We start from the raw sequence: 21162 nt of genomic DNA, 5'->3' as shown, positions 1-21162 counted from the left end.
GGTGGCGCAGTGGATAAAGCACCAGCCCTGGATTCAGGAGGACCTGAGTTCAAATCTGGCCTCAGACACTTGACACTTACTAGCTGTGTGACCCTGAGCAAGTCACTTAACCCTCATTGCCCTGCCCCCCCCCAAAAAAATTAAGGAAACAGTTATGGAACTTGCCCAAGGTCTCACAGATAGTAACTGTCAGAGCCAGGATTTGAACCCAGGTCTTGTGATTCCACTTGCTTCATTTGTCCTCCAGGGCCCTTTACATGACCTAGGTCACCCAGAGAAAACCCTTGTTTTATTTCCTGTAAGGAAAGATGGGAAGGGCTGAGATAACACTCAGGGTAGTTAGGCCATTCCCTATAAACTAGACAACTTTATTCCCAGCCTTTGGACCTTAAGGAGGTAAGGAATAAGTATTTATATAGCCCCTACTATGTGCCAGGTACTGTGCTAAGCTAATTACAAATATTATCTCATTTTGATTTTCACAACAACCCTACAAGATAGATACTATTATCATGTACATTTTACAGTTAAGGAAACTAAGGCACACATGAGTGACTTGCACAGGATCATACAGCACATATGTATGTACGGCTGGATTTTAACTCTGGGCTTCATGACTCTTTCTCACTTTCACATCATTATCTAGGTACCAGTTACATTCTCTTCCCATGCCAGGTTTTATGGAGTTGTGGCTCTCATTTTCACTGAAGCTTCTTCATTCCTTGATTTAAAAAAAATTTTTTCCCCCTTACGACACATAAAAACAAACTGCTTCTAGTGACTGAGACCTTGAGTGAATCTTCATGGATCTCTCTTTGTAGGTCTCTGTCATAAAAGAACTCATTCACATTTAAAACACATTGCCTAACCCACTTTTGTCTAAGGGCGTGGGTGTGGGTCTGCCTTTCATATCTCATACTCTTTCCAACCCTCCCTTGAACCATCTGATGCAGAGGTTTGAGGGGGTGGACCACAAGGCTTTATTGACATGCCTTCCCAACTTTGTTTTTCTCCTGTTCTGTACTTTCGTGATATGATTCATTACCAGACACGATCTCTTAATTAGAAAGTTATGTGTTGTTGGTTTTTTTTTTTTTTTTTGGTTTTTTTCTCTTGAGTCCTGATCCTTTAGCAAATGGCTAACTTAGCTGTACCCTAGACGAGAGACCTACGTAAACATCTGGGTACTTGTTTTGTACAAGTAGCTGTTTTCCTAATTCACTGTTTGGGTTCCATTTCCATGTCCCTCTACCAGTTAAATGGATAATTCCCTGCATGTTGTGCTGAGTTCAAAGGGTATTACAAATGAATGCTTTGGCAGTGAAAGCTGTTTTCTTATCACTTTTTGATCAAGCTATTTAATGGTAAACAGCCATTTGAAGGAGCAAAAGTAAATGGTGACACCCACAATGCTCATCCTTGGGTACTGACTAGTCAAAGATCTGTGATTTTTGTCCCCTCCATGCATGCAGATCAAAACCTGTGTAGAACTTAGGAGAAAAGTCTTAAAGAGAAATTTGAGTCTTAAAAAGAGGTTAAGCAACTTGGCTTTGGGGCATTCAAGTAGCAAGTATCAGAAGCTGGGGTTGGAATCCACATCTTCCTTATTCCAAATGTGGAATTCTATCTCCTAAGCCTTGGCCTGGGGCAGCTAGGTGGCTCAGTGGATAGAGTGCTGGGCCTGGAGTCAAGAAAGCTCATCTGGGCAGCTAGGTGGCACAGTGGATAAAGCACTAGCCTTGAATTCAGGAGGACCTGAGTTCAAATCTGGCTTCAGACACTTGACACTTACTAGCTCTGTGACCCTGGGCAAATCACTTAAAAAAGACAAGAAAGCTCATCTTTCTGAGTTCAAATCTGGCCTCACACTTACTGTGTGACCCTGGCAAGTCACTTAACCCAGTTCGCCTCCATTTCCTCATCTGTAGAATGAGCTGGAGAAGGAAATGGCAAAGCACTCCTGTATCTCTGCCAAGAAAACCCCCCAAAAAGGTCATGAAGAGTCAGACATGACTAAAATGACTAAACAGCAACAACATGCCTTGGTCTCTCCTCTGTTCAGAAATTCTTGACAATGAGACAGACCAGGGCCAATAAGGCCAGGGTTCAGTTCCAGACTAAAGAATACCTCAATACCCAAAGGAGTTAATGCATCTCCAAAAATGATGATGATGATTGCTAACATGTCTGTAGTACTTATTATTACAATTTATCTCATTTGATCCTCAAAACAAAGGGGGGGGTGCTATTATTATCCCCATTTTACAGAAAAGGAAACTGAGACAAACAGAAGTTAAATTATTTGCCCAAGGTCACAGAGCTAGTAAGTGTCTGAGGCAGGATTTAATTTGGGGCTTCCTACCTTCAGGCCCAGAACTCGATTATCCACTGTGCCACCCCTAGCTGCCCAAAATGTATCTGACTTCTCTCTGTTTCATAAGATCTGGTGGGTTATGTTGTATCAAATTTATAAAATGGTTTTTGCTAGTGGTTTGTTCTTTATAGCATGCTACTTAAATATGCACTATTACTGTTATTATGCAGAGTTTACACCATGGTTTTATATTTCTGAGTTAATTAGCTCATCTTTACTCCAAAGTCCCAGTGTTAAAGAGCATCCAACGACATTTGAGTTTATGCATCATTAACCTGATAGATTGTGACAGCTCTGAGATCTCTCATTAAGTTGACAAATGATGTATTAATTTTATTTTTCTCTCTTTTCAGCCTATCCCCATCTCCCTTCCCCCTCCCTCAAAAAGAGTGAGGGGGATGCCCTGGTAGTAATAGCGGTACTAGGTTTTATAAGGATATTTGAATACCATAATCTGCTTTATTTGAATATTAAATTCAACAAACATTCACAAAGCTCCTACAACATACAAGACATTTTGTTAGGCACTTGTGTGAAAGGGTGATACCAGAACTTCAAAGTTTGGGCCGAATGTTTACACATAAAAGAAGTATAGGACCATGCCAATAATGGTATCATAGTATCATAGATTTACCTAACCTTAATTCCAAGGTAATCATATCCATCCCCCTCATTTTGAAACCAAGGAAACTGAGATCAAGAGAAATGTCACACAAGTAGTCAGTGGTAGTCCTGGGATTAATATTTAGGTGCTCTGACTCCCAGTCCAGACTCCTTTCTGATCAGACCTGCACTCTTGTCTCTGCCATTAGCTATTTGGTCTTATGTAAGTCATTTTTCCTCTGTGGGTCTCATCTTTTTAAAAGGCAGGGGGAATGAACCTAATGTCCCATTTGCCCCCCATAATTCTTAGGCTTGACTTGCTTTGGGAAAGGTAATGTTTACCACTCTACTCTGTCCTCCCCAGACTAGTTTTGCAAGCTGTTTTTGCCTAGATCACTGGAGGAGAAAAGGGCAGAAAAGGAACAGATGGCAGTAAGACAGTATAAATAAGATCTGCTGGGGAACATGATTTGAGGAGAAAACAGAAACTATTGGACCAAGCATCTTTGGTCCAGCTTCACATGGAAGTGACAAGCACCAGTTTTTCCAGTACACACTAGGGAGAAAGGAAATGGGTTCTAGTTTAGCTCTTCCGGTTTAGATCTTTCTTCTGGAAACAATTGAAAAGATTTGCAATTCTGTCAATAGATCAGCCTTCCTCTGGTCTCTGTGAATTACTGTGGCTGAAAGATTCATCCCCTGAAGTCAAGTCAGATGAGGAAAAGACTCTCTCATTAGCTGTGCTGATTGTCAGGTGACAAGCATGAGACAGATATGAGTCTGGCACTAGGCTCAATTTTTCTCTCAATTTCTTTTCTCAGTGGCTTACTCTGTTAATTTAGATGACCCAAATCAAAGATGTTGCAAATGTTGTGGCATACTTTAGATTCAGCAGAATGTAAGCTACTCAAGGGTAGGGACTGTTTTGATTTTTCACTCTGTTATCTCCAGTCCCTTGCATTTGAGAGGTAGTTTAAAAATGTTATTAGGGGCAGCTAGGTGGCACAGTGGATAAAGCACCGGCCCTGGATTCAGGAGTACCTGAGTTCAAATCCGGCCTCAGACACTTGACACTTACTAGCTGTGTGACCCTGGGCAAGTCACTTAACCCCTGTTGCCCTACAAAAACAAAAACAAAAACAAATAAAATGAGTGGGTTGATTATTTGTTGTTTTTTTAAAGTGAACTTCAATTTAAATTATATTTATTGAAATTTTAGATAATTCTCCCTTCTTGAAGGGAAGAAATTATCAGAAGGGCAAGTATAAAATCTACATAAATCTTTCAATGTTTGTATTATTTCAAAATCATCAGTGGAACTAGGAATCTTCTAGAAGCTTTGTGATCATATTCTTACTACTGTTCTTTATCTCTGATCTTTTTGTCTAACTTACACAGGAGCTCGGAAAGTCTTGGGAAGAAGTTCAGTCAGAAGATGATCGGGAGCTATTAGAACATCAGGAAGAGTAAGAATTGTTGCTATTGTTTGGGCCACATCTCTAACTAGGATTAAAAATCAGTATTTGACAATGTGTTACCTGAAGAGAAGTAACAAAGACAAAGGGAACCTTTCTCTCTGGACCATGAATTCAGTGACTTGACTCATTTGATGGTGTTTTATAGCAGATCTTTCAGTAAAATGAAGCAAAACTTCATTCATTTGAAATTGGTTAATACAAAATAGCTTCTAAAACAATAGCCAAGGCCATTGTTATTGCTACTAATAGGGTTTTGCCATTAATGCTATTTGTTTAATTGAAAGCCTGTGTGTGTGTGTGTGTGTGTGTGTGTGTGTGTGTGTGTGTGTGTGTGTGTTTGTGTGGAGAGAGATATATAATTCAAAGAGGAAATTGCATCCCAAAGTATTTTGCATTATTAAATTGGGCTAAAAACTTGAATTAAGTGATGTGATCTTTGGACTGCTCCAATTGCTGTTGGCTCTGTCCTAGTTAGACCACATCTAGAGCATCATGTTCAGTTGGGGGGGGGGCATATTCTAGGAGGGACATTGATAAGCTAGAAAGAATTCAGAAGAGGTCAGTGAGGGTTACTGAAATTCTGAAATTACTTGTATAATAATGATCAACCAAAAGAACTGGGGATGTTGGGGAAGGGGAGACTTAAAATATATGAAGCAATGTCATCGCTCTCCTTGACCCAGAGAAGAGAACCAGGAGGAGCAAGGGGAGCGAGTTGCAAAGAATGAAATTGAGACAGATTCAGAACTTCCTAACAATTAGAGTTATCACTGGGGATGGATGGGGAAGGTAGTGGTTTCCCATCACTGGAAGTGTTCAAACACGTGTTGGAAGACCACTTAACAAGTACATTGTAGAGGGGATTCTTTTTTTAGGTATGGGTTGGACTGAATAGTCTCTGAGGTCCCTTCTAACTCTGATAATCTATCTGTGAAGTGGAGGAAGGGGGAATAACTCTTCATCCTTTCCTCAGAATAACTCAAAATCACCTGCACCTTCATCTCAACTCTCAAGTTTAAGAAATGCTTGCCTTATATGCTATTTTCATTACAGATTGTTTCACTTTTTTTCTTGGTCTCCTGAGTTTTGAATTAATATTTTACTAAAGTGAAAACCAAAGTCAGGTAACAGAAGGCCTGCCATCTTCCTTTTAACAGTGGGACCTAGTTAGTAGGTTCTCTAGACTTTGGAAAATAGCCTTTCTTTAGGGCATCCTAGTTAGCGTATTTATGGAATAAATGTTTACATACTGATGCCACAGTATCTCATGAACAAGAGTGGTAATGCAGAATGAGGAGCTCGTATTAACCCCCTCATTCCCTGGCCACTGCCACCCCCCACACACACACATACACACACATACTGGGAAAGAGGGAAAGGAGGGGACCATCGGTCTTAATTTTGCCAAGAATAGAGAGGGAGATGAGTCATCTGAGACCCCACCAAAAGTTAGTGGCTTCCTGAGTAGCCAGTGATTCTAAGTACTAAATTTCTTTACTCTTTGGCTAGAATTCAAGAAGAGTATATGATCTCCTTTACTCTTCCCTAACACCTATCTCCCTGAAAGTAATTTATTAGCATTTCAAAAGAGAAAAGGGGAAAAAGAAATGTCTGCTCTACTACAAGATTCCCCAGGACCTCCTGGTAAAATAACCATTATTTCTGGGATGGAAAAAAAAATGGATTGTTTTGAAATACAGCGTGCATGATTTGTCATGCAGAAACACGTTCCCAGCATCTTGCCTGACTGTGTGTGTACACTCAGTGGCTGTAGTTAACACATCCCTTGATATGGCTCCCTGTGCAAATTAGACCTAGTTGTCTCAGAACAGAGTCTGCCAGAAACAACTGCTGTTTCATAAATCCCACTCGTTCAATAGTGGGATAGCTGTTCAGAGGAGAGTAGAATATGAGAAAATGGATCAGCACCTGTTAGTCATTTATATTAATTTCATGGTACTTCTTAGTATTTCAAAAGCTAACAGATAGGCATAATGTGTTGTGACAATCTCCTGGTAAATGTCAAGGTTGAAAAAAATTTGGCTAATCTCCCTCTGGCAGACTGGGAGGGGAGAACCTAATGGCTAGTGCTACCTATGAACCACCAAGCTGAGAGGGCTCCAGCACACCTCCCACATATACACTCTGTTTTTAAAAGTGCATAGATTTATTTGTTTATACTCGATGTTTTATCAAAACCATTACAGTGAACATCAATATAACCAACTAAATTTGCCTAATAGCTATTTCCCTTTAAATTAATTTTATTTCACTCAATAAAGAGTCATAACAATTCACCTATTCTAAGTCCTCATCAGGCTTCTTTGTTCATTCTCATATATTTTTTCTCAGGGTGGTGATAGTTTGTATTCCTATTCTTCTGGTTTGGTTTATTTTGCATTATTTCAGGTCTTTCCAGATTTCTGTATATCTTTTGTATTCATCAATCTCCACTGTATTATAGAATTCCATCATATACAGTTTATTTAACCATTCCCCTACTGCTGGACTTTTAGGCTGTTTCTAGCTTTTAATGATTTCATATATATGAGAACTTAAAAGTTATCCCACCAAACAATACAGAAATATCCAATACAACATCACTAACAAAAAGAGCTATTCTAAGATTTTAGCAGCAGTAGTGTTTGTGTGTGTGTGTGACCTACATGAATATACTATATATATTATATAATAGCATATACTACATATATACTATATGCTAGTACATACTACATAAATGTGTACTATTGCTACTAAAATCTTAAAACAAGTAGCTCTTTTATTGTTCTGTATACTTACAGGATATAATTCCAATGACAGATTTATGGCTTTTATCATGTACTTTTATTTTTTGGACTGTGTCAGAGAATAATTATTAATGATTGATTTCTTTTCTTTTTTTTTGTGGGGCAATGGGGGTTAAGTGACTTGCCCAGAGCCACAGATAGTAAGTGTCAAGTGTCTGAGGCCGGATTTGAACTCACGTATTCCTGAATCCAGGGCCAGTGCTTTATCTACTGAGCCACCTTAGCTGCCCCCTAATGACTGATTTCTTTTTTTTTGGGGGGGGGGGGCAGGGCAATGAGGGTTAAGTGACTTGACCAGGGTCACACAGCTAGTTAAGTGTCAAGTGTCTGAGTTCAGACTTGAACTCAGGTCCTCCTAAATCCAAAGCCAGTGCCCCATCCACTGCACCACCTACCTGCCCCTATGATTGATTTCTTGAGGTATCCAAACATCACTTTCTCAGTCCTTTCTTCCCCCCACTCCAGAGTCCAGTTCTCCTTGAGAAACTTCATCAAATCTCATCTGGGACAAACCCAGGGGAACAAAAAGGATGGAGATAGATTCTTTTGTCTAAATCCGGGAAGGACTGATGGGATTAAACCACACCTAGATAATGGGGTTTGCCTTGAGCAACTTCAGTGAGAGCCTTTGCATTCTTTCCCCTCATTTCACCTCTAGTGTTCATTTTAATGTAGACCATCTTCAAGTCATGTCAATCAATGGAATTGAATGATGCTAACCAATTAACTTTGATCAATATATAATGACCTGCCTCAATCAAAAGAGGATTAAAAACCCTTGGAAGATGCCACAAGGGGATGGTAGGTCTTTAGGTCTTCTAGGATCTTCTGGTATTCTGGGGCTCCTCTTGGGTCTCCTTGAGACCACATGCTGTCTTTTGAGGCTTTTCTCCTGTTCCTGTTAACTGGAATGCTGATGCTTTTTCCCTGCTTTCTCTACCACGTGGTCTGAGACAATGAAAAGTTAGGGAGAAGACACTTGATCAATTCTTTACTGGTATTTTATTAATAAAATAATATATGCTTACCCAAAACTTGTGCAAATAGCAGTAGCAATTAATATTTCAAAAATACAACTGCAATGCAGAGTCTACATATTTGCAGTTCCACCGACAATGGACAAGTGTAACTCTTCCTCCATAGCCCAGCTACCATTTTTTTGTTGCTTTTGATTCTTTGTTGCCTGAACAGACCAATACTGAAGACTATCTCTGTTTTATGTTTTCTGCATACAGTGACTGGTCTGATTGGGAAGAACACCCCGTCTCTGCTGTTTGCTTGTTTTGTGAAAAACAAGCAGATACTACTGAAAAATTACATATCCACATGGAGGTGAGATGTTGTTTTCGTTTGTGAGAAACAAATTGTGAGAAACCCCATTTAAAAATTTCTGGGACTCAGTGTTGGAGAAGTATCAAAGGCCTTTATTTATAAATTCGCATGCAAATGCTCCCTAATGGAAATGGTGGTGAATATGGGACTAGGGAGCCCTTTTATCTCAACTGGCTGGCCCCACCCTTCTTCCTCAGTTACAATTTTCAGACACTGGCACCAAAAGCTAGCCAATTGGAATGCAGTATAGTCAAAGGGGCAGCCCTTCCCACGGGACCAGCCCTGGGTCTCTCTCATCATGTGATCCAGATTGCTGGGGAGGGGGGAGGAAAGGAGGCATTAGTAAGCACCATTCTCCCAGTTGAAAGTCATCTCCCAGACATTCCCCAGACAACTTCAATCAGCTTTTGAGGGGGGCCCATATTTTCCCACATCATTTACTTGATTTGTACTTTGCAGCATAAGAAGAATGCAGATCATTACTTTAGCCTTAACAGCCTATAGCTAGAGCCTTTTGTTTAGTCATTTTTCAGTCATATCCAACTCTTGGTGACCTTATTTGGGGTTTTCTTGACAAAGATACTGCTATGGTTTGCCATTTCCTTCTCTAGCTCATTTTACAGATAAGGAATTAAGGCAAACAGGGTCACAGTATCTAAGGCCAGACTTGAACTCAGGAAAATGAATCTTCCTGATTCCAGGTCTAGTGCTCTATCCACTGAACCACCTAGCTACCCTAGAGCCTCTTATCTATCCCTATCCTGAAGAAAAGATTTGGGAGTATGGCAGCAGCATGTAATCCACTCAATGCAATGTAATGATCCAACATGTGTGGCTAAGCTTTCAGGGGAAATTTAGTACAATTCTAGCCCAGAAAGTCAAATATGAATCAAGATTGAGCACTCAGTTGAGTGTAGACAGAGATATGTCCAAGTCTTGAGTCTCATTCCAGTACTTCCTGCCCTCAGTAGAGACTGTAAAAATTTGTTCTGTTCTATACTGAGCTGTAGTGGAAGCAATGGGAAAGATGGGGCCAAGGTCTTTCTTTTATAAAGAAAACTAGAAATATCCCACAGTTAAGGATTTTCCTTTTTACTCACAACAACTTATTGCTATTTTAAAACAAAATTAAAACTTCAAGGTGAACAAGGGTAGGATCATATGCTCTTAATTTTGCCTCACTCTATAATGCAGCCATTGGGACATAAATGTTAACCCATGTGGAGGTAGAGTTCCCTGAGGCAGGAATCTTCTTCAAACTCCTCCCACCAAGGCTAAGAGATAGAGCAGCACCTGGTCATTTTTGCAGGTGACTGTGTGTGAGGTTGCCAATCCATAGACCCATAGGAATGGAGAATTTCAAAGTTATCCCCATCAAATAATACAGAAATATCCAATGTGACATCACTGACAGATGGCTATCCAACCTCTATTTGACCACTTCATGATGAGGTATCAGTGGAATTAATTTTCTTACATATGAACCAGGGCAGCTAGGTGGCACAGTGAGTGCTGGCTTTGGAGTCAGGAAAACCTGAGTTCAAATCCCACCATAAACAGTTACTAGCCATATGACCCAGGGCAAGTCACTTAACCCCTCTCAGTCTTAGTGTCCTCATATGTAAAATAAAGATAAGATAGCACCTACCTCACAGAGTTGTTATAGGGATCAGTGACATAATATATGTAAAGCAGTGGGCAAAACTTGGTGGTGGTGGTGATGATTTTACAGAAAGCACTGAGTGCCTATTTCAACATAATCCCTATGTTAGATGTTGTCCAAAATAAGTTAAGAATAGTCATTGCCTATTGTGAGCACATAAGTCAATACAACAATGAATTATCCACAAACCATGAATCTATCATTCAGGTGGACTGGCAGACCTTGTGGTAAGTGAAAAGAATACTCATTTTGGAGTTGGAGGACCTAGGTTTCAATCCTTTCTCTGCCATTAACTCTCTTGGGCAAGTCACTCTCTGGGCTTCAGGTCCTTATGAATAAAATGAAGGGGGATGGACTAGCTCATCTCCAAGATCCTTTCCAGCTCTCACTCTTAAGCTAAGAAGGAGGATCTAGAATCTAGGCATTAAGTCCGATCTAAATTAAAATCTGATCCTCTTCTTCGTGGAAGCCTTAAGAGTCTAACTTGGATCAGAATAACACAGAAAATCTAGTACAAAGTCTCTGGCAGCTCCTGGGGAACTCTAAAGGACACTAGAGAAGTCAAATCCAAGAAAAACAAGGTTCCTTCACTTTCTGTGTGTCGTGGACCTCTTTGTTAGTCCGGTGAAGCGTATGAGCCTCTTCTCAGAGTAATGTATTGAAATATATGAAACATGATACATAGAATTATAAGCACAGGGCCAATCATTTCTCACACACAGATAAACATACAAACAGTGGCTTCCTATTGCCTCCTGGATCACATAAAAATGCTCCATTTGGCATTCAAAGCCCTTTATAACCTAGCACCCACCTATCTTTCCCATCTTCTTACCCCACACTCCCCAACACATACTCTTCAGTCCGGTGACACTGGCCTCCTGGCTGCTCCACCATCAAGACCCTCTATCTCTTAGTTCCAGCCATTTTCTCTAGCTGTTCTCCATCCCTGGAACACTCTCCTTTCCGTGCTCTGACTACTGACTTCTCTGGCTGCCTTAAGAGTCCCAATGAAAATCCTGCCTTCTATAGGAAGTTTTCCCTAGCCCCTTTTTATTTCAGTGCCTTCTCTCTATTAGCTATTTCCTCTTTATATAGCTTGCTTTGTATATATTTGTTTGCATTTTGTCTCCCCCTTTAGATTGTAAGCTCCTTGAGGGCAGGGACTGTCTTTTGCCTCTTTTTGTCTGACACATAGTAGGGGTTTAATACATGTATTGATTATAAAGGAGATGAATTCTCTTGAAATAGTTATGAAAATATTTTTCAAAAACAAGTTCACAGGGGCAGCTAGATGGCACAGTGGGTAGAGCACTGACCCTGGAGTCAGGAGTACCTGAGTTCAAATCCGGCCTCAGACACTTAACACTTACTAGCTGTGTGACCCTGGGCAAGTCACTTAACCCCAATTGCCTCACTAAAAAAAAAACAAGTTCACAGATCCTAGGTGAAGAACTCCTAATTTATGACATAAGAATGATCACAACAGCTTAACAAACATGGGACCATAACAGAATCACAATGCTGGAAAGACTCACCAAGGTTATTTAGCTCATTCTTACTCTTAAGTTCCTTATGCAGTCTCCTTAGCAGGTACTTCATAAGTAATAAGAAGGTTTGTGTTAGAGAAATCAAAGATGTCAGTATGTTTTATGGGGAGCCTAGGGAGATGACCTTTTACACAGCGCATGCTTAATAAAATAAAAGTAAAAAGGGAAACTTCTCAAGGTTATCAAATATGGTGGATTTCTGGGACCTTAAGTGATACATGCTACTGGGAGACTGAGGACACCTTTGGTCAGATGGAAAATGCATGCAGAGCATGCTTAAGATATATTCCTATGGGAAAAAAAAAAAAGATATTCCTCCCACCACTGTAGCCGATGAAGAGGTATTCCCAGTCTATGTCATCAGCTTCTACTGAGCTGTGTTAACACTTAGCTCTTAAAAAATTCAGAAAAGGAAGATGGTGGACACAGGTTGAGCTTCCAAGGAGCTCAGACTCCTAGGAGTTCTTGGTAAGCTCACTTTCTGTTTAAAACTTCAACATAAGTGATGGGGCAGCTAGTTGGCGCAGTGGATAGAGCACCGGCCTTGGAGTCAGGAGTACCTGAGTTCAAATCCGGCCTCAAACACTTAACACGTACGAGCTGTGTGACTCTGGGCAAGTCACTTAACTCCAATTGCCTCACTTAAAAAAAAAAAAATTCAACATAAGTGATGAAAGAACTCACAGGATTGTGGATTTGTGTATATAAATGAATAATGAATATTTATTTACAGGATGCACATGAATTTGATCTTCTGAAAATAAAGTCAGAACTTGGTGAGTATAGCATACTCTACTCTGCAATGACACATTTTCCATTAAGAATTCTGTAAAACAAATGCACAAATCTTAAATGTGTTTTCCTTGTGTACTACTAGAAGGTGGTAAGATTGAGTTTTTGTTGGATTCTTTTGTCTTGTTTTTTTTTTAACTTTGTGTGTGTGTGTGTGTGTGTGTGTGTGTGTGTGTGTGTGTGTGTGTGTAGAGAGAGCCTTTCTTTACTTTGAGAAGATCTAAACCTATCTGCCCGAAATGTTTTCCATGTATATATAGTAGAGGATTTTATTTAGTTTTTCCCAGACATTTTGAAATTTCAGTCTCCCATTGTTTTTTATCTGACTTCCATACCCTTTATTGGTCCTCTTTACAAGTACTTTATCCCAATCTGGCAACCAACATGCAGCCCATGGGTCAAATGTATGTAGCCCCCAGAGACCCTAGGCATACAAATCTCCTGAGATCTTTTTTTCTTTAAGGAATGCAAAAACTTAATTATTTAGTACAGATAAACACTAGAAGATCCAATTATCTACCCCCCCCCCCCACACACACACATCCTGTCTCATGCTATCAGAAGGACAGGGATTAAGGCTAGGACTGTAATTTCATTGGTATAAAGGATTCCCAAAGGAAGAATATCTTTGCAGTGCAGGTCAGCACCTTATAGTGTTAGGGAGTTCCCTAGAACACCAGAGATTGACTTGCTCAGGACCACACAGCCAGCATGGGTCAGAGGGGAAACCTGTGCCCAGGTCTTTCTAGCTGTCTATCCACCATCATGGAGCTTCTTCATGCTATCATAATTGGATAAATTAATTACTGTAAATAAAACTGGAGAGGCAGCATGGCAAGATGGATAGTGGAATGACTTTGAAGTCAGGAAAACCAAAATCCAAATACTAGATCTGAGATATACTGGCTACACAACCATAGGCAGTCACTTAACCTCTCAGTGTACCAAGACTGAATTCCAAATGTGCATGAATCATTGGAGGAGTTTCCATACTAATTATTCCCCACACCCATGAAATCACAACTAGAATCCCCTTACATTCCCTGCCCCCCCTTCCCACTCCCCACCATTGAAATTGAATGTAAATGCTTATAAAGTTATACCTCTACAGCCTGAACACATGGATTCCTGATCATATGGCTCACTATTGAGAAACATGACTCCTCTCCCCAATTATGTGCTATATATTTATTTGTATATCAAGTCAAAGAAAAGTATTATCAGTTCTGTTTTTCTCTTTTTGCAGTAACTGGAAACATTTGAGTATTACAAAAACAGAGTCAGGAATCACTGATATAAAAGGATTATTTGATTCATTTTGCATATTGATGACCCTTTGAGAAGCTCCAAATTCACCTTTTTTGAATAAGACTTAGAATGGCAGGACTGAAGAATTCAATAGTTGTACCTAATATAGTTCTAGAACTACTGAGGAAAAAAATATTAATTAACAGAGTCAATCTATGGTACCATCCACAACCAACCCAGGATGCCTTGGGTGTAAACTGATTATGTTGCACATCTCTCAGGCTAGAGGGGACAGAAGCACTACAGCAAAAAAAGACTAGTGACTTGCCTGTCAATAGGATGTGCAAACACAAATGACCACCTCTTGTCTCACAGGCCACTAGACTTTGGTGTGCATCTTTTTTCTTTGGTTACTTTATACTACTGAAATCATACGTAGGTTTCTCTTCTTAGATCCAACCTTCTCCAACCCCACCCCCAGATATCCTAATGCATTTTCAATCCCTCTTAGGGTACTGTGAAAAGGCTAAATGACTTTTAAAAAAAATTATAACAGTGCAAAAGCAATTGTCTAATGAGTCCTCTGGCATGATTCTACTTCCTGCCATCTTCCCAGGATTAAATTTCTATCAGCAAGTGAAATTGGTCAACTTCATTCGGAGGGAAGTTCACCAAGGTAGATGTTATGGCTGCCATTTGAAATTTACATCCAAAGCAGAATTAAGAAACCACATGGAGAAAAGTAAACACATATCAATGCTTCCTGAAAGAACCACATGGGATCAGCCACAGTAAGTACAGCTCCATCACATGCATTTATCTGTCTTCCTTCTCCCCCATCTTCCTAATCCCCACATTTCAATATTTTTAAATTGCTGAAAAACTGACTAGCTGATTTACAACTGCTTAGATGTGCATTATTAATCCTATAAGCATCTCTTGGCCTGGCCCAGAATTCAAGCTGGTTTGGGGAGGGGGTGGGGACGGGACCCTGGAGCTATCATGTTAGATCTTATGCATCCCTTGGATAACACCAGTTCAGAAGGTTCCTGAGAAGTTGAAATCCCCCAGAGATTCCAGTATGGAAGCTTTGGGTCATAGATTTAAAGCTGAAAGGGACCTTTGGAGTCAATCTAGTCCAATTACTTCATTTTACAGATAAGGAAACAGGTCAAGAGAGGTAAAGTGACTTATCTAAGGTCACACAGGTAATAAGTGACAGAGCTAGGAGTCAAACTCACATCCTCTGTTTCCAATCTAGCTGTCCTCTGTACTTCACTAAAAGCATGCTTGCTGCATTGGAGTCCACAGAGCTTTATCCCTCTCCCCCTCCCCCAGATGGATTTCTTAGAAAAGGGCCTTATGAATTCCCAGAGTCATTACTCAACTAGGCATCTTCCAAAGTGGGTGGAAAACCCAGATGAATTCATGCTGGGCATCTTCAAATGTCTTTATGACTGTCAAAAGGAAGTGGGTGTAGACTTGTTCAGTGTTTCTCCAAAAGGCACAAACAGTTGAGCAAATGAATAAGAGTTACAGATAGGCAAATGGATTTCAGATCAGTAATGGAACTGACCTTCTCATTAAGTAATGATTTTTTTGTTCATGGAAATATTCAAGTAGAGACTGGATGGCTATCAGTCCTAGAAAGTATTCCTGTATTGGGAGGAGGTCAGATTTGATCAGAAGTTTCAAGCATGTGACCCACAGCTCTCCTGAGTCCAATCCAAACCAGATTAAAATGCAATTAGGAAAAGGGCAGTTAGGTGGCATAGTGGATCAAGTACCAGCCCTGGATTCAGGAGGACCTGAGTTTAAGTCCGGCCTCAGACACTTGACACTTACTAGCTGTGTGATTCTGGGCAAGTCACTTAACCCTCACTGTCCCACCAAAAATAAAATGCAATTGGGAAATATTTAGCAAAATAAATAAAAATTGAATAAAACTATTTAGTTTTATTTTATTTTATTTTAGTTATATTTATAATAAATATAATAAACCAAATAATATACAAAATATAATACATATATTGTGCATTGTTTAGATATACTGGGCAGTACTCCTCCCATCCTCCAAAAGGTAGAGAAAGGAACTACAAGCTGAGTTGTGCCTGGAGTAATTGCTGGCAACACAATCCCCCATCCCACCATACAAGTCTTTATTCTCACCCTTATGACCATCAGTGCATAGCATTACATCTTTTTAAAATTTTCTGTACTCCATTTTCTCTCCTCCCCCATCCTCCTTTCTCACACCTTCTTTCTCCTCTCCTTTCTTTGTCTCCCTTATCAATCATGGCTTTGGCTCTGACAGTGGCACCACCAGCCATCACTTGGACTCAGGGATGGTACTCAGAGTTCAATAGATTGCTGTTCATTCATCAGTGGGTGCACCTGTAGATACTGATAATGTGCCAGAATGTTCCATTACTTTCCCTCTAGTCTCAGTCTTTTATTTCCTTTCTGACCACTCCAATCCAACAGTCATCTTTTCAATGCCCGTTTTATGCAGGGTTCTGAGGTTACAGAGATAAAATGAAAAAGAGCTCCTACCCTAAGAGAGCTTTTTTTCCCTCTTAAAGGGGATACAACATATAAACAAGTATAATACACAATGATTTGAGGAGGGAGAAGTAAACACTAACTAAAAGGGGGAGATCGGGAAAGACTTCCCATTAGAGGTGGTACCTGAGCCAAGCCTTGAATTAAGCCAAGCATTCTAAGAGGTTAGGATAGAATGCACTCTGGACACGCAGGACAACCTATGCAAAGATGAAAGGCCTAGTTTGGGGGAATACAAGTTCAGCCACAGTATGGTGGGGTTGATAGGACATTGAACTAATAGTCAGGAATACTGATCCCACCTCAGACATTTACTGGTTGTGTGATCCTGGCTAAATCTTTTTCCTTCTCTATTCCTTAGTTTCCTGATCTCTAAAATGAGGTAATTGGACTTGGTGACCTCTAAGGTTCTTTCTCACTAAAAAATTCATGGTCTTACCTATAGTAGAAGATTGGCTAGAATGGTAGTAATATGAAATAAGCTTGGGAAAGTAGATTGTGCTCCCTTCTTTCCTTCCCTGTTCTTCCCTTCTTTGCTTTCTTTCCCCTTTCTTTCCCCTACAGTCTCCCTCCTTCCTTCCCTTCCATCATCTTTCTCCCCATGTCTTTGTTTTTAATTCACTTTTCCTTTTCAAAAATTTTGAGGGCAGCTAGGTGGCGCAGTGGATAGAGCACCGGCCCTGGAGTCAGGAGTACCTGAGTTCAAATCCGGCCTCAGACACTTAACACTTACTAGCTGTGTGACCCTGGGCAAGTCACTTAACCCCAATTGCCTCACTAAAAAAAAAAAAAAATTGAAAGCATTCCTTCTCTCTCTCTCTCTCTCTCTTTGGGCAGGCAATGAGGGTTAAGTGACTTGCCCAGGGTCACACAGCTAGAAAGTGTCAAGTGTCTGAGGTTGAATTTGAACTCAGGTTCTCCTGAATCCAGGTCCACTGCGCCACCTAGCTGCCCTTGAAAGCATTCCTTCTCTCTGCTGTTTGATAGGATTGTCTACTTCACTTTCCTTGAAATCCTGTGTAACAATGGGTAAGAATGGAACAGGATTGTGTCCTGAAATTATCTGAATGCTTTTTTGAAAGCAACAGGAATTATTCTGATATTGAAGTGTGGCCATGATTCCAGAGCTTTTAATTTCCTCTAATTGGTTTGGTGTCACCCAGGAAACAGCTGGACCTCAATAAGTGTATTACAGTGGTCCTTTTCTCTTCAGTCATATGTACTTAAAAAATATGGATTCCAACTGACCTGGAAAACTGACCCAGGAAGGAGAGACAGAGGCCAAGTGGGCAAGAATCCTAGGGCTTGGGAGAAAGGGAAGCTCCCTTTACTGCTACATATTAGGAAGAGATGCATTGGAAGAAAAAGGAAGCATGACATTTTGGAATTCACTGGGATTGTCCCTGGCATCATCCAGCTTAAGGTTGTCTGCCAGTGAAAAATAAAGTGTAGACAATTCAAATGTTGTCTTGCTTGCAGTGTTTACAAAATTCAGCGTGCGTTGTTGGCAAGTGTTTTAGCTCTCACTGTCAAGAACAGAATAGACTACAGCTTACTGCAATTGCCCATTAAGGATGAGGTTATTTAATGCATTTGTGGTTGTTTTCAGGTATTACTTTCCAACGTACGAAAATGACACCCTCCTGTGTGCGCTATCTGACAGCGAAGGTGACCTGAGTGAGAAGGGACTGAAGGAAGATGACATCCCCATCATCAGTGAGGATGTGTCCAATCTGCAGGCTCTCAAACAAAGCAGCGTTTTGAACCAGTTGCTACAAGGAGAAGGCTCAAAAAGCCAGAGAAAGCTGTAGCCAACAGTGGAAATGTTGGGCTAGCTTTAAAACCCAATCACAAAAGGACAGTTCAGATTTCAACACAGGACCTCAGAGATCATCTTGTCCAACCCTATTATTTTATAGACAGAAATACTCAACTCCAAAGAGGTTTTGTGATTTGCCTTGGAGAAAACTAGAAGTAACTATAGCAGAACCAGTATTCCACCTCAGGTCACCAGTTCCAAGATAGGAGATCAGTCAAAAAAAGGAGAAAACATGGAATTTTGGAAATGAAGTCCAGATAACTTAAGTGTGTTTATTCTTATGCAATGCATGTAACTTCTGTGTAAATTTTTTCTGAATAAAATTTCCACACAAACTGTGGCTGGGCTTTTCATATTGTACCATGCTCTTGGGAGGGTGGATATAGGTGCAGGGGACCCCATAGGATGAAAGTATAAGACAAAAATCTCCCCTCTCCACGCCTTTCTTTCTTCTCACCTCTCCCTCAGAGAATCCTTAGCTTTCTTCAAAGCTAAGCTCAAGTGACATCTACAGGAAATGAGAAAAAAGAAATCTCTTTTGTGCCCTCATCAGAAATGTACTTTTAATTTTTTCATAAATGTAGGGTTGTGTTTCTTTTTTGGCAAATGGAAAAAAATCTTCAATTATTTTTGTACAATCAAAAGCTTTTTATTTTCCTATTTATTAGCCCTTGTGGCTACAGTTTTCTATTGCTCTCATCTTAAAGATGAGGTCCTATAAGTTTTTTGCTTGCATTTAAAACCCATCAAAATCTGGCTCCAAATTGTCTTTCTGTAGTGATTTAACAATAACTTCCTCCCTATGTATTCTCTGTCTCTCTCTGTCTCTATCTCCCTCCCTCCCTCCGCCCCCCATTATATATCTTTTCACCTACTTATCTAGATATGTGTTGTTTCCTCTCAGTAAACTATAAGCTCCTTGAGAACAGAGTATACTTTTGTATATACAAAATACAAATACTTTTGTATTTGTAGTCCCAGCACCTGTGTTCCTGATATGCTATAGGCACTTAATAAATTCTGATTGAATTTTGCTCTGGAGTCATAATGGCTAAGCAATAAAAGTAATATACTTTATAAATGTTTTCTGCTAGACTCAAGAGCTATGATGCTGGAAGGGAAATAATTATCTTTAGTTTTTCAGTATAGGTCCAATGGAATGTCTTTGATCTAATTGTATGTTTAAATATGAGAAATCTAAATCATCAGGTAGGAAAACAGACTACCTACTTAGGTTCTGAAAGCCAGGTGGTTCACATCCCAAGAGAAAAGAAATCTGTCTCAATTACTTCAACACTAATCTTACTTGGAATCTGGTGTAGTATTTAGTTTTATCCTATAAATAATTGTAGAATGATAGGTTGGAGCCAGATAATGATGGGCTTTAAATGCAAGCAAAAAACTTATTTCAAAGTCATTTTAAAGAGTTATTTCTTAAATTTGTTTAAATTTTGAGATTCCTAGGCAATGGTAAAGAGCAGAACCCCATCACCGAATTTTGCATATTTTCAGATTTTTCCACGATGCTACTTAAGTATTTTTGAAGGCAATAAGTTAGCAAATGAAGTGCTAATTTGCATCAGTGGAGAGAATTTTTAATTAATTTATTTTTTTTAGTGAGGCAATTAGGGTTAAGTGACTTGCCCAGGGTCACACAGCTAGTAAGTATTAAGTGTCTGAGGCTGGATTTGAACTCAGGTACTCCTGATTCCAGGGCTGGTGCTCTATCCACTGTGCCACCTAGCTGCCCGGAGAGAATTTTTATACCAGGGGTCCCCCACATCTATAAAGTCACAGATTAAGACCACCAAAAATGCTTTTCTTTACACAATCTGTTCAGTAATCATGTATTTCTGAGTCCATATATTTCATAGTTTCCTAATCATGATACTCTGAACCAATGGTTTTATAGGTGTGAAAAATGATGCACAGACTTCTTGTAGTATGGTTACACTTTGCCCATTCTGACTGGACTTTACAAGTGCCCCCATCCCAAAGGGCACACTAAACTGAAAGGGAAAAAATTCTTGTCTCAGGAATTTTATCATTTTCTTCATTCCACACATTTCCTATCTTGATGGTTTTAACAGTCAGTAACTAAAGAGAAAATTCAACATAGCCTCATGGCTCAGATGAAATATTTATTAAACAACTGCTATTTGTAAAGCACAAAAGATAACATGGGGAATATAAAGCTATATGTCATGATCCCTGCTCTCAATGAGTTTATAATCTATCAAGGTAGATTTGTTGCCCAATAACAGACTCTCTCAAAACCTTAATTACCTATTCACCTCTATACCTGCACTGCAGTGAACTTTTTTTTTTTAATTTTCTTGAACTTTTACTTTGAAAAGATGCTGGAAATGGAATGTGACTTTCCCATGAAACAATCTTATATAATAAGCAGCTATGTACCGTTTTTTCCCTAGAAATATTAATAAACAACGCAGTAATACCACTACTAGGTTTGTATCCCAAAGAGATAATAGAAGAGGAAAAAAGACTCAGATGTACAAAAATATTTATAGTAGCTCTCTTTGTGGTAGCAAAGAATTGGAAACCAAGGAAATGCCTATCAATTGGGGAATGGCTAAACAAGTTATGGTATATGAATGTAATGGAATACTATTGTGCTAAGAAACGATGAGCAGGAGGATTTCAGAGAAACCTGGAAAGACTTACATGAACTGATGCTGAGTGAGATGAGCAGAACCAGGAGAACATTGTACACAGTAACAGCAACACTGTGTGATGATCAACTGTGATAGACTTGGCTCTTCTCAGCAGTGGAATGATCCAAAACAATTTCAAAGAACTCATGATAGAAAATGTTCTCCACATCCAGAAAAAAGGAACTGTGGATTCTGAATGCAGATTGAACCTTACAGTTTCTATTTCTTGACTGTTTTTTTTTCTTTTTTGAAGATTTTC

General features: G+C 39.7%; 1 protein-coding gene across 2 annotated transcripts in view; it reads left to right on the top strand.

Moving 5' to 3' along the window:
* Positions 1 to 20801, top strand: part of ZNF277 (zinc finger protein 277) — a 176666-nt gene extending 155865 nt beyond the window's left edge. For both annotated transcript variants that reach the window (XM_043965082.1, XM_043965083.1), the window contains 5 exons: positions 4376 to 4443; positions 8498 to 8594; positions 12541 to 12583; positions 14464 to 14638; positions 18019 to 20801. In XM_043965082.1, coding sequence (XP_043821017.1) covers positions 4376 to 4443; positions 8498 to 8594; positions 12541 to 12583; positions 14464 to 14638; positions 18019 to 18220 — 585 coding nt within the window. In that variant the 3' untranslated portion in view covers positions 18221 to 20801. The remainder of the gene's footprint in view (positions 1 to 4375; positions 4444 to 8497; positions 8595 to 12540; positions 12584 to 14463; positions 14639 to 18018) is intronic.
* Positions 20802 to 21162: the final 361 nt, after the last annotated feature.

Source organism: Dromiciops gliroides, chromosome 5, assembly GCF_019393635.1.
Source record: "Dromiciops gliroides isolate mDroGli1 chromosome 5, mDroGli1.pri, whole genome shotgun sequence".
In the NCBI taxonomy this organism is placed as follows: domain Eukaryota; kingdom Metazoa; phylum Chordata; class Mammalia; order Microbiotheria; family Microbiotheriidae; genus Dromiciops; species Dromiciops gliroides.
The sequence above is the reverse complement of the archived record's forward strand: the minus strand, read 5'-3'. Positions and strand labels throughout refer to the sequence as shown.